The sequence below is a fragment of the Marmota flaviventris genome, chromosome 1, assembly GCF_047511675.1.
Source record: "Marmota flaviventris isolate mMarFla1 chromosome 1, mMarFla1.hap1, whole genome shotgun sequence".
Classification (NCBI taxonomy): domain Eukaryota; kingdom Metazoa; phylum Chordata; class Mammalia; order Rodentia; family Sciuridae; genus Marmota; species Marmota flaviventris.
In genome coordinates this window covers 82,817,160-82,831,683 of record NC_092498.1, presented here as the reverse complement: position 1 = coordinate 82,831,683, position 14,524 = coordinate 82,817,160, and the positions used below count along the sequence as shown (strand labels likewise).

The window sequence follows — 14,524 nt, the reverse complement described above, 5'->3', positions numbered from 1 at the left end:
AACATCTGGACTTTGTGTCCTGTGAGGCTTAATTTTAGGAGAAAGTGTTTGAACTTTGAATGTAGTCATCCAACAAAATGTTTTTCAAACATTTTTTTCTGCTAGTTTTAGTGACTTTTAAAATGTCATAATAACCCAATAATGCCAGATCCCCAAATGGTCTCAATATGCATCTTGCAATTAACTTTTTCATTGAGCTACATTTTCTCATTATATGTTGGTGTATAGTTAATAAGATATTGGTATTTCATACAGTTTCTAAACTTCCATGTTGGCTGTTAATAACATTTGCTTTTGTGTTTTTCTTAAAATTTTTTGTTTTAATTCTTCTGCAGGATTCGGAAACTTCAGATACGAAATATCCCGCCTCATTTACAGTGGGAGGTAAGAATTTCTATATTTGAATTTAAGATCCAAATATCAAAGTCTACTGCTGTTAGTTTTTTCAGGGGTTTTTCTCCTTCCTTCAATTCTCGGGTATGCTATAACAAAAATCCTTCTCTTACGGCCTGTGTCTTGATGTGAGTTTTTCTTCCTAATGATATGGTATGTCTTTTACAAATCTGTCTTGGAAATTAAAAAAAAAAAAAAAAAAAGTTGACATAGTCTTGAATCACCAGGTTATCTTCCTCATTCCATCTGGACAGGATCTTGTTGGTTTGAGTTTTTCCTAGTGAGTTTGTCAATTGTATTGAACTACGAAGTTCCCTCATAGCAATTTTTTAAAAAGATGAGTAGTGCTACCTTCACTTTACTTTGAAATGTTATTCTGCTTCCTTTTGCTCAAATGGTGGCACTGTAGTGATGATGTATAAACACAAACTATGTAGCAGAGTTGAATAGCCTGTGTCAGCATCTACTAAAGCATTGTAAGGATGTCATGGTGAGAATTTGAGGCAATAGTAGATGAAGAGATCAAAGAAAATGTCAGTTGGCTCTTCCAGATGATGGATTCTGCAAGTTCTTAAAACCTGCCTTAGAGAAGGTGCTGCAGGGAAACTTCTCAGCTTTTATGTATTTCAAATATAAAAATCAAAAAGTAACTAATTTTGTGTGTTTCAGATCAGTCTTCTGAAGTGACTTGTGATGGGTCACTAAACCAGAGCACTTAGAAAAATCAAAGTATGATTAAAAAGGTTCTTTGGTGAGTTGAGGAATGAAGGTCTACAGTTTGATTTCCCCCAAGGTCCCTCAGTTGGTGACAAATAATTTGTCCTCAGAATGTTTTAAGCAACGTTTATCTTCTGAATAATTTTATTGCATTTAAGCTTTGCAGGAAAGGATTAGTTTTTTGGTATATGCTAAATGTTTCAAGTTATTCTATGTATTAAAAATAAGTCACTGCTTCCATCTACAAAGGATAAAAGATTAAATTCCTACATTTTCCTGTTTTAGATTGTTTGCTTGGAGCATTTAGTAGCTTGGGGATTGGGTCCCCAAATCTGCTGTCATGGTATCAAGATTAGCAGTTTGATACCCTTATTTGAGGATGAGCCATATTAAATATGTTTTCAAATGTGATTTAGTATGATATTCTGTTCAAGAATTACATGTAATATAATGTACTTTTAATGAAATAGTCTAATAGTTGCAGCCAATCTTAGATAAGTTATTAGTACATTAGCCTTTCTGCTATAGGCTAATGGCAGAGTTTTCTTTTAATTCTTTCATAGTATCTATTCAGATTTGTGGCTTCTCAAGCTTTTCCCTCATTCAGGGTAAAATCTAAGTAAGAAAAGCAAACCTTTATTTGCTGAACTTAATTTTTCTTAACCTTCATTGTTTGTTTTACCTTCTCCATAGTCCTTTGAGGTATCACCAGTTGGTGACATTTTCATTTTCAAATGGGAAAATGTGGGCAAAAAGATTAAAATAATTAAGGAAGAACACAGAAAAAGCTTGCATCTAGATTTTGGAACTCTTCATCATTGATCTCCTTTTAAACATTTATTAATTGTTTGATATATTGATCAACAAAAGGAAATTTATTAAGGACCTGTTAAGAGTGGGATGAACTTGTGTTTCCTTTTATTGAAGACTTGAGTGAATACCATTTATTATTTCTTTTTGGAGAAGGGCCACTTTATATATCATTATTTATACCATTATAGTGGGTGTGCTGGCTGTCTTGGGCCTAAGCCTTACTGTAGACTGTGGTAATTTTGCACTTAGAGTTCCAGATTCCTATTACAATGGAAGGATTAGGCTTTGAATCCACTGATTAATTTTAGGATCACAGAAAGAGGAACAACCAGACATTATGTACCTCCTGACTTGATGGAGTAGAAAATACATAGCACCATAGACAAAATATTCTTGCCTCAAAAAGGGGTTTGACTGGATTCTGTTTTCATTTAACTTGGATTTTACAAGAAATATGGATGTTGGAGGGACAAATTAAATGATGCCTTAAAGAAATAAATAGCCAAATTCAGAATGTGGGACATTCCATAGGACAAATGATACTGTTTTGCAGATAAGAAGACGCATGAAAAAGGAAAAGGGACTTAATAAGATTTAGGAAGTTAAAAAAGCAAGCACTTGCCTTTAGTGAGTTACTTGTGAACAGTGTAAATAGGCCTGTGGAACAGCTTGGAGTACCTGGAAGAAGCCTTATAGTGTTATTTTGTAGGAAACATTGTAGCTTTGGGGGTCAGTCTTGAAATTATATCCTGGCTCTGCTACTTTCTAGTTGGGTGGTCTAGTTATGATTTCTGAACAGGTTTTTAAAATTCTTTGCGCTTCATTTTCCTCATTTCTAGTGTAGCCTCCTCATTAGGTTTCATTGAACACTACATAGGATTATGTGAGCTATAGCTCTTAAAACAGTGCAGTGCTGAGAAGAACAGTTTACAAACAGGAGAGTGCATGTCCTCTCTCTCTCTGCCCTCCTGCTTCTTAGTCTCCTAGTTCTTTCTATCTACAGAAACTGACAGGGAACAGCTGGGAAAGGTGAACAGTGCGAAGAGTCCTACCTCAGCATCATAAAGCCCAAGAGTGGATCTGCAGTTGAGAGCTTAATGGATACTAATAATTTTGGTACCCAAAGTTCTAACCTAGAAGTGGAAGATGACCCCTCTCATCATTCTGCTGGTCATCATAAGCCATTTTCTGTGAGGTCACTGCTGGGACTACAGAATCTGGGACCATACAGAAACACATGTGAGATTACAGTGCTGCTTTAAGATTTGTAACTGGACAGTTAACTTTATACCACTGTTATCTTTACTTTTGTCATCATCATCTTTATTACTGTTATTCTGGGGATAGAATCCAGGGCCTCACACATGATAGGCAAACATTCTACTGCTGAGCTACTCTCTCAACCCCACTTCTGTTTCTCATCATCTTTAAATGACCAAGTATTGAGAAGGGGACTCCTCAAGTTCTCTGGGTATTGTATCTTGCATACTGTGTGCATTCAGCAAGTGCTAAATGGTTTCTAACCATTTAGTTTTGAATGATGGTAAGTCATTTTTGGACACTGGATTGACCGAATGTTTCTCTACCCAAGTGTTTATGGCAGATAAAGATATGATATGAGGAAACTAATTTTTTGAAGGATCTTCTGAGAATTAGGAAGGTTTGTTTGTCACCAAATGTGTGGAATGTAGATGGGAAATTGGAGAAAACTTTATTCTTTACACTTTTGCCTGAGGAACTTGAGTAGATTTGTAGTCAGGCCTGCGATTCACACCTGTAATCCCAGTTGTTCAGGGGGCTGAGGCAGAAGGATTGCCAAATTGAACAACCTGGACAACTTAGACCCTGTCTTGAAACGAAAAAGGCTGGGGATAAAAATTAAAAGCTCAGTGGTAGAGCACCCTAAGTTCAACCCCTAACTACCCCACCACCCAACAAAAGAATCGATTTTGTATATGAAGGGAGCCCCTCCTTCATTAAACACCATGCTTGGGGCAGGGGTGATAAAGGCCTAGTAAAATATTTAACTTTAAACATGTGTGATGGTCCTTTTTCTTTCAGCCTACTCAACTTCTAAGTGGGTCCCATTTTCTAAATTTAAGGAATATCTTTCTTTATATTAAAAAAATAATAAAAATAAAAACTCAAAATTCTAGAAAAAAGAAAAATTTTCTCTAATCTTATTATCTCACTATTATTAGGAATCTTTATTATTCTTATTAGACAATAAGTACTCAGTGAAATGCCTGAGGCCATACCACCTTTGAACTGTATGACCCATTAACTATGTAAAGTCATAGAGTAACTAAAGAGCAACACTCTTGGGGTCAGTGACAGAAGTTGATAGAGTGATGTTTCCAGAGTTCAGATTTAGGGAAAACTATGTGAGGTACGGGTGGTCACACCTGTATTGTAAGATTTTTAACCCTGATGTTGCCCATGACTGAAATGACTGTATTTCCAAGACAAAGATTTGAATATGTGGCCTGACAAGTACTTAATAGGGATGCATTTTATAAAATCTCCTTTTTGCTGGAAAATACAGAGTGTTCTTTGGCTTTATCTCAACACATAGATATTTAATTTTTCCTGGATTTAATTGAACTTGAAAGACAAATATGTTAGGAAAAAATTCTGAAAGGGTTTCAGCACCGTAAGTTTTTTCTTCAGTATGTGTTGTGTGGTATGATTAAGGAAGTGAAAGTTGCATTTTCGGCCCAACAGTGGAATAAAGGGGGCTCTTTATAGTTGAAGTATATTCCGGGTATATACAGGCTGATGGTTTGGGCTCTGCTTCTTGACATGGGAGGTAAGCAACTGGTATACTAACAATGAAACACCCAAAGGTCCAGGTGAAAATTGCAGTATAAAATATTGCTTGCTGCCCCCACCCCAAGAGCAGAGTTATCTTAATCCATTTTGTCCCAGATGTGGAACATCTGTAAAACCTTAAATTGAGCAACAAATGTTAACCTATTGAGTGCAAATATTGAAAATTTGGAACTTAATGGGTTAATGATCTTTTAAAAGTCTTTTTGGTGCTTCTTTCTGTGCTTGAAGCAATTTTTGCAACTAAGTGGATTTTATAGGAAATCTTAAAAGCTTCTTCTTCTTTAGGGCCCTAGAATTGCCCTAACAGAATACTTCCGTATTTGACGTTACCTTTAAATCCAGAGCCTAAAAACCAGTTCAGAGAAAGTTGACTTCTATAGTATTAAAACACCCTTGGCTTTCTTTTTACAGTTAAAAACAGTTAATTCTTCCCTAGTGTGGTGTAGGGAGTGTTACATGAATATCAAGGTGTCCTAGGAAAGGGCAGTAGAGTCTTCCTGAGAGTCACCCTCACATCAGCCACCCACTCTGGCTAAAACCCTAGGGTACTGGAAAGATGCCCACATTTCAGGCCAAATCAAAACACATGTTCTATATAAGGTAGAAACCTTAGAAAATGATCATCTTCATGTGAGATGAAGCAAGTACTTATAATGAGAGATTATGTCATCCACGCTGAATTTAGAAGATTACTTAACGAGGATGAGTTGTAGAGGTCATGAATTTATATAAGATTAATAACGGCTTCTTAAGGTTGGTAACATCTCAAGGATGTCTATTTCCTGTCTATGTGAACTCTGACTATAGGAAGAAAAGACTGACTGCAGGAGACCTCCCTTCTAAGGAGATCAGGCTATACTATTAAGAGTAGAAATAGCAATGTCAGTAAGCCAGGGTCTGGCAGAAAAAGGGAAACTGAGGGGGACCTTATTTAAGAAAAATAAGGAAAATAGTGATGCCATGTTATCTATTTTGGTGGTGGTGGGGGAATAATACCATAGTTAATATAAAATAGCTTAGAGAGGAAATCCAGAGAGAAAACTATCTTGGGTTGGGGTTCAGTGGGGTGACTTTCAAGTGAAGAGATTAGGACCGGGTCTATGGAGGACATTGCCATATATAAGATAGGACCTGTCATTCTTCTGTCCAAGTGCAAATTGCTTTTCAGTGCTGTGGTCAGTTGTTAGCTGTTTCATGATGGTTACAGGAATTAATGCTAGCTAGAAATTGCATGAGACAGAGCATTAAAAAGATTTTTTTAAGTGGTAGATGGATACATCCCTTTATTTTATTCATTTTTATGGGGTAAAATTTTAAGGATTGAACCCAGTGCCTCACATGTGCTAGGCAAGCACTCTACCACTGAGCTACAGCCCCAACCCCAAGACAGAACATTTTAAGTAAAATTGATAATATAAAGCTGACAACATGAAGTACTTGAACTCAATCAAACAGAAAATGTGTAAAGGCAGTTGAGTTGATACAAACCATGAACCAAGCCAGAAGTAATGGAAATCACTAATGTAAAATGTTAGAAATAACACATAAAGATTGAAGGATAAGTTAGAGCTCTAAATAAAGCAGAAGCTGATAATAACTGGGTATGTGGGTGGTGATTTTCTTCACAATGGCCTGACTTTGATCACATGACAAATGACAACACTGAGTGCTTGGGTGCTAGATACCAGATTGACCTGTTTTAATCTTCACAATAGTCCTATGTCCCCACTTCACAGATGAGACTACTGATTACTCAGATGTGGAGTAACGAAAGTGTCCAGGTCATGTGGTGGAGGAGGTCAGAGTTTCTGTTCTGGTTTTTGTTTTTGTTATTTTGGTAGCACTGGGGATCAAACCCACACTGACACCTGGAGGCAAGTGCTCCACCACTGAGCTGCATACCTAGCCCATAGTCAGGTTGCTCTATCAGGAAACTTCCAGCAAAACGTAAGTTTCTCTTTCTTTCGGTTATCACTAATTTGCTTTCAACATGATCCTGAAAGTCTGACAGGGAACCTGACAGAAATGGCCAGGTCTGGAGGAAAGACTCTGGCTTTGAGTGATGAAGGAGTGATGAGTGTCTTTGGAAAACTCTGGTGTTTGGGGAACTGTGGACAGTAGGTATTTTGTGCATGATTGCTCTGGGGTGGGTCAGACCTTTCATTCTCAGAAATCATCTAGTGACTGGCATGCAGGAGAATTCCAGTCTCCCTATGACAGGCATGTGAGGCAAGTATTTCTGGTTCCTGCCTGCTATCTCCATGAGCTTTCCAAGACCTTGTGCTGTGATCCTTGGACATTTGTTTTCCTTTTGTACTTCTGTAGTTGTATGTGTTTTCCCCTCCCCGAGGTGATCTTGAAGGTCTTCTTGCTTTTTATTTAAATGTTTTATTATAAAAATATCAAACACAAAAATAAGCTAATGAAGACCAGTTACTACCATTGTAAGTATGGGGGGAACAATCTTGTTTTATTTGTACATCTATACTTGTCCCCCTTTTCTAGATTGTTTTGGAGTAAATCCTAAACATTATATCTCCTCATTATTAAAGACTTTGGTATGTATCCCTAAAAGATACTCTGTCTTATTTACTAGGACTGCCATAATAAAATAACATAAACTGGGAGGTTTGAACAACAGAAACTCACTGTATCATGTTTCTGGAGACTCAAGTCAGGGATGCTCGGTTGTCTTCAGGTGGGCCTCTTCTCAGGGCTATGAGGGAAGGAGTTGTTTGAAGCTTCTCTCTTGGCTTTCTGATAGTTCCTTGGATTGTGGCAGCACAACTCTGATTTTTGTGGTGTAGCCTTCTTGCTGTGTCTGTTGCCAAACTTCCCCTTTTGATTAGGACCAGTTATGTTCACCCTAGTAACCTCATTTTAACTTAATTTGCCCCCATAAAGACTCTTCAAATAAGGTAATATTTGGAAATACTGGGAATTAAGACTTTATCATGAATTTTTTTGGAGAGCACAATTCAACCCATAGAAGTCAGTCTCTGTCTATTTTGGTACCAAGAATTGAACCCAGGGGCACTTCATTGCTGAGCTACATCCCTAGCCCTTTTTGAGATAGGATCTTGTTATTGTTGAGGATGAGTTTTTACTTGCGATCCTCCTGCCTCAGTCTCCCAAATTGCTGGGATTGGAGGCATGTACCACCATGCCCGGCAACACTTCTTATTCTGAGACAGAGTCTCACTAAATTCCCCAGGCCAACTTTGAACTTGGGATCCCTTTACCTCAGCTTCCCAGGTTGCTGGGATTACAGGCATGCATCATGCCTGGCAAAAATTCGTTGATCTTTTGGGTTATTCTGTTGCATATCCTCTCATCAATAGCCCCCCACCTGCACCCTTATTTTCCTCCATGTGCTACCAGGGATTGAACTACACCCCCAGCCCTTTTAAATTTTTGTTTTCAGACACAGTCTTGCCAAGTTGCTGAAGGTCATAAATTGCTGAGGATGAACTTGCAATCCTTCCAGGCTCAGCCTCCCTAGTCACTAGGATTACAAGTGTGCACCACTATACCCAACCCTTCTGCTCTCCCACCCTGTTCCTTTAAGTTGGTTTATTCTGTATAGTGTTCCACATTCTTATTTTGCTGAACTATATCCATATGTGGTCACTTAACACATCCCTCTGATGCCTGGTGGGCTTGGATTATACACAAGTTTGCTTTTAGTTTATTTTGACAAGACAAAAGGATATATAGGTGGTATATATTCTTTAATTAGGAAGTAAATAGTGTCTGTCTCTTTGTGATGTGAAATGTCATTGATCATTGCTTAGATTTCATTATTGTGTGCTTGCAGGAACTAGTAGTATTTGAGCTCTACCATTTCTTCATTTATTAGTTGGAATGTATTTGTAAGGAGGAATTTGTCCTCAATAGTTGTTAGAATACTCTGAGGTATAGTTTGTATAAAAGAAATGGGACAAATGCTTGGTACCCTCCCCTCACCCCTTAGGGTGTGTTGGCATTCTGGAAGGATGGCAGTGAATTTGTGTATAAACTACAAGCTCATGGGTTTAAATATTATTAGGTTTCAGTATTATTGGAATCATTCTCAATGATGTTTACATTATCCTGAGAGGACCTTGCTAGCTTCAAGTTAGTGTCAGTGTTCTTTTGATGCCACCTCAGTAGTTATTAGCTTCCTTAATTTTGTGGTACAAGAAGCCCCAGGTTTATCTTGAATCTTCCTGTCCCAAAAGACTAGGGTTGGCCCTCTGCTCTGCCCTGGCTGCTTTGGAAATGGTGTTGAAGGTCATTGTGTGATCATGCTCTTGGGAGATCAAATCACTGCCTTTTGTTGTGGTTCATTTTTGTGTTACGATTATGCCCTCAGTTCCTCTCCCTGCAGATCTTCTCAATCTTGGTTGTTCTTCTCTAACATTCTGTGGCGTGTACTTTTCTATTCCTAAGTGAACTTTTCTCTGTTTCCTTTTAAAAACCATCTCAAATTTCACTTGTCTCCTGCATTTTTGTTTCTGCATGGAAAGTAAACGTACTTTGGTATCTTTTAAACTTGAGGTATCTGAAACCAAATTTCTTTTCCTCTCAAAGTATTGCTTTGCCTTCTCTCTGAACTTTAATACTGCTGAAGTCACACTGGCTTGGTCTTGTAGTCCTCCTCTCCCTTCTGGCCAAAGGACACCAAGTGCCCTTAATTGCTTCCTCTTTGATACTTCCTTTGGTCTTCTTTCCTATACCCTTGGCCACCTTCCTGTAGAGGAGTCAGTCTTAACTCAGCCTTTTAAAGGTAGCTCATATTTTTAAATGGAGAAACTAGCATGTAGATACAATCATTCATAAGGGGTGATACACAGGCAGCTTCTGCTTCTTCATGTGTTCAAGCTCCTATGTTTAGGAGGTGCAGGGTTGGCAGTTTTGGGGTTCTGTGTTAGTGCTAAATTGTGAAGCTGTTCTTTAAATTTCACAGTCTGCATATGCGTTCTGTAACTTAAGTGAATATACTCAGTCCTTTCTATTTGAATTATGTCAAACTATCAACAACACAGACTACCTATTAAGTGCTCATTGTAAATGGAGAGATCTTTTGTTTCAGTAGTATTTTCTAGCAGTCATGGCCAATCCAAGAAGAAATAATTGGTAAATAAATCTCTCATCTGTATTTCAGGCAGAGCTCTGGGGAAGGCCCTAAACTCCCGGTCTCAAGAGATCTGCCTTAGCCTTTTAAGTAGCTGGTACTACAAGTGTGCACCACCATGCCTGGCTGGGCAGTGTTTTACATGATTCTATACTTCTTCAAAGTTCAGGTTGACAATTAGTCTTAAGTGTGAATGCATGCATGAAGACTAGGAGGAAGAGAAGTTAACTGCTTGGGGCTAGGAAATTGGGTAATTGTTATCCAGACACTAGTGCTCTGTGGCCAGTCGACAGAGCACCCTTTAAAAAGCCTATTCTAAAAACATTTATTTATTTATTTATTCTGCATGGGATTTTTATCGTTCTTTCCAAATTCGTGGAAACTTTCAAAACACCTGTACACTTGCTGTTTTCTGTGGCCAAATATATCCTAAGTGGGAGAAGGAGAGGCTCAATAGAGAGTGGACTGTTCACTGGTATATCCTCAGTGTGGGGATTCACTTGGCACATTTTGAAAGAATGCATAGCAGAATAACAAGTCAAATAATAACCATATACCTCATCTAGAAGGACAATCAGATTATTTGGAAGGAATCAATCATAAATCACATAGATTACCAAATGGCATAAACTGGGGGGGGGGAGGCAAAAACCAAAAGTCCCCCCAAAAATTTGGTGGGATGAAATTGAAGTTATGAATATGAGGAAAAAAGGACTCCATCTTCCCTCTTCCTTCATACGCTTTCCCTCCATTTTCTGGTTTTTAATATTTTATTTTTAAAAACAATTATATTTATACAAAGCTACTAATTTCACATGTAAAGACCTTTTTGTAGACGTAGTTAAACAGAGAGCACTTGAAATGAATCAAATGAGAATTTGGGTCCAATTATTGCCATGGTATAAACAAGTAGCAGATCAAGCTAAGTAGATATGAATAATATCTTATTACGTGGATATTCCATAATGGTTTATCCATTCTTGTATCCACGAACATGAGATTGTTTTACATTTTGACTATTGTGAATAATGCTGCTGTGAAATAGGTGATCTAATATCTATTTAAGACCCTGCTTTCATTTCTTTGGAGTACATTCCCAGAATTGGAATTGCTGGGTGTTATGCAACGGAGACAGGGTCTTGCTAATTGATGCCTGGGCTGGCCTTGAATTCTTGGGCTCACTTGATCCTCCTTCCTGAGCCTTCCAAGTAGCTGATACCACAGGTGCACACACTGTGTCTGGCTTGCAATTTAAGTATTTTTAATTTTAATATCTTTCAATGCTGGGGCTAGAACCCAGGGCCTTCTGCATGCTAGCTAAGAGCTCTACTACTGAGCTACAACCCCAGTCCCTATTTTAGTTTTTTAAGAACCACCATAGAAGCTGCACCATTTTACACTTCTACTAATAGTGTACTGTGTTCTAATTTTTCCATATCCTTGCCAATACTTATTTAGCTATGCTGATGGGCAAATATTAATTTTTGTTTTCCTTTTGTTGGTTTTTAATATAGAGAAATGTTTGATTTTTGTGTATTGATTTATATCCTTTGACATTCCTAAACATTAGTTCTTAAAGTTAAGGATTTGCTACTTAGATAATCATGTCATTACAAACAGGCAGTTTTATTTTTTTCCTTTCCATTCTTTTTCTTTTCTTGCTGTAAGCATTGACTAGGACCCCAACATCCTTACTCTTTTCTCAATCTTTGTGAAAAAATATTATCTTTGCTCTTACATAAAAATGTTAGCAGATTTTCCTGTAGATGTCCAGGTTGAAAATATTGCCTTCTTTCTATTCTCCATTTGCTGATAGCCTATATGATCAATGAGTGTTGGATTGTTTCTAGTGCTGCTTCTGCATAAACTGATATGATCATGTAATTTTTCTAGGCTGTTATGATAAATAATATTTTACAAATATTGAATCAACCTTGCATTTCTACCATGTAAACTCTACTTTGCTGTGGTGTTTTACTCTTTTCATATATTGCTTGATTCAGTTTGCTAACAAATCAAGGACTTCTCTATTCATGAGTACTTTTTGTTCTATTGTCTTTGATTTTTGTTATCATGGTAACAACTTCAAAATATATTGGAAGAGGTTGGAAATACAGGTCAGTGGTGGAGAACTTGCCTACTATGTGTAAGACCCTGGGTTCAAGGCCCACCATCATACAGAAGGAGGGAAAAAAAGTTTGGAAACTGGTTTTTTTTTTTTTTTTGAAAGTTACTATACTGAATTGGTTTTGTGGTTTTAAATGTTTGGTAGAATTTGTTAGTGAAATCAGCTGAACAAAGAATTTCAAAACCTCAGATTTTTCTTTTTAAAGTTAAAACTATTTCTTCAATAGTTAACAGGATTCTTCTGGTTACTTCATCTTGAATAATTTTGGCAATTTAGTTTTTGAAGAATTGGTTTGTTTTATTCAGATTGTTGAATAGAAATGCATAGAGTTATGTAATATTCCCTTACTAACCTTTAACTTCCTTTGGGGATGTAGTGATATCCCTTTTTTAGATCTGACAATGGTAACTTTTGTCCTCTTGCTCTGACTTTCTTTTCTATCTCTGTCAATCTTGCCAGGGGGTTATCCATTTTTCCATCTTTGATTCCCCCTCCCTCCAAAAAAAAAAGTCCCCCAAACCAGCATTTGGTTTCACTGATTCCCCCCTACCCCACTCTTAAGAAGTTATATGTATTTATAGTTTTCTTTTTTTATTTATAGTTTTTAAATGATTGGAGATGTTCCTATTACCTTTCTGTTAATGACTTCTAGTTTAAATCTCTTATGGCTAGTGAACATTATCTTGTGTATTTATAATTCTTGAAAATCTATTAATAATTTTTTTTATGGGTATAATTTTGAGGTAGATTTTTATCATATTCTCATGAATGGTGGATGTCTCATGTTATTGGGTGGTGTGCTCTGTAAAGGTTAATCCCAGTTGGTTGATACTATTCAGTTCTGTATATTTGTTGAATTTTACTTATCCATTCCTAAGAATGGACTATTGGAATTTATCACTATTATCATGGATTTAAGTGTTTTTCTTTCCAGCCCTGTTTCATATTTTGAAACCTGATTGCTAAGTCCATTTAGTAGTCCTGTCTTCAAAGGTAAATTCACACTTTTATCATGATGTAATGTCATTTTTTTTATATATATAAGGGAGCATTTTATTTATTTTCTTTTTTTAGAGAGAATTTTAATATTTATTTTTTAGTTTTCGGCGGACACAACATCTTTGTTTGTATGTGGTGCTGAGGATTGAACCCGGGCCACACGCATGCCAGGCGAGCGCGCTACCGCCTGAGCCACATCCCCAGCCCTGTAATGTCATTCTTTATCCCTGGTAAATTTCTTTGCTCTGAATTCTAATTTGTCTGCAATTAAATATTACTCCAGCTTTTGATTAATGCATGCATAGTATATTGTATCATTTTACTTTGAGACTATAGCCTAATAGCTGACATATGTTTGTTAAAGACAGAGCATTGTTGTGTTTTGTGGATTCATTAGTAGCACAGTTGGCCTCTGCCCACTTGATTCCAGCAGATCTCTGCCTCCACAAGTTGCCACATATCCTTTTGGGGGCAATATAAATCTCTTTAAAGAACCACTGCCCTGTAAGTAATGTCATTTTTCTCTGGTTGCTTTTGAGATTCTTTTTTTTTTTTTTTTGCCTTTGACCTTTGATAAATAGTTATGATGCATATCTCCAGATAGATTTCTTTGGATTTGTCTTGTTTGAGATTCACTGTACATTTTAAGTCTCAGATCTACATCTTGCCAAAATTGGAATACCTTGTCTATCATTTTTGCAAATTCTTTTTGTTTGCAAAAATTTTCTTTTCCCTCTTGCTTTAGGATACCAGTAACATGAATTTAGGCATTTTGCATTTTCCCACTGGTCTTTGAGTCTTTGTTCATTTTGTTCAGTCTGTTTTCTCTTGGTTGCTCAGATGGAATAATTGCTATTGATTTGTCTTCATGGGCAAAGACAATTTCTTCTGTAGTAATCCAGTCTGCTGTGAGCCCATACAGTGAATTTATTAATATCTCCTATTTCTTGGACTCTGTTTTTCCCTTTGTGGAGTATTTTTTTTTTTTAATATATAAGAAGTGCATTTAAAGGCTTTGACAGATAATTTCAACATCTGTTTCATTCTTGCCATTTGCATTGTCTATCTCATGAGTCTAGATTTTTCTAGTTTTCATATGCCACATAATTTTGGATTGTATTGTGGACATCTTGAATATTATGAGACTCTGGTCTGGTTTATTCCCTGTGGAGAATTCTGATGATTCCGATTTAGGTACAGTTTACTTAGCTGAGTTCAGGCTGCAAGTTGCAAACAGCCTTGTGTGGGCTAGGGTTCCAATTTCAGTTGTTTTTGCAGCTTTTGAAGTATTCTTTGGATTGGTCTCATGTTCATCACCCAGTGGCTGCCAGTCCAGGACCTGGCCAGTCTATCCCATGGTTAAGCTCTCAAAAGTCCGAGTATGTTGTTTGTTTGCATTCAAGCTTATTTATTTGGGGGCTAAACTTAGGATTTCCTACTGACTTTCCTGGGCTCCTCCCTCTCCATGATCTTGTTAGTATTTATGGTTCTCTGGGGCTTCTTTCCCTTTTTGGTTCTATAGCAAC

General features: G+C 37.1%; 1 protein-coding gene across 2 annotated transcripts in view; it reads left to right on the top strand.

Annotated features, from left to right (window-relative positions):
• Igf2bp3 (insulin like growth factor 2 mRNA binding protein 3) overlaps nt 1-14,524 on the top strand; it is a 138,063-nt gene that overhangs the window by 45,560 nt on the left and 77,979 nt on the right. For both annotated transcript variants that reach the window (XM_027932768.3, XM_027932767.3), the window contains exon 3: nt 336-384. In XM_027932768.3, the coding sequence (XP_027788569.1) occupies nt 336-384 (49 nt within the window). The remainder of the gene's footprint in view (nt 1-335; nt 385-14,524) is intronic.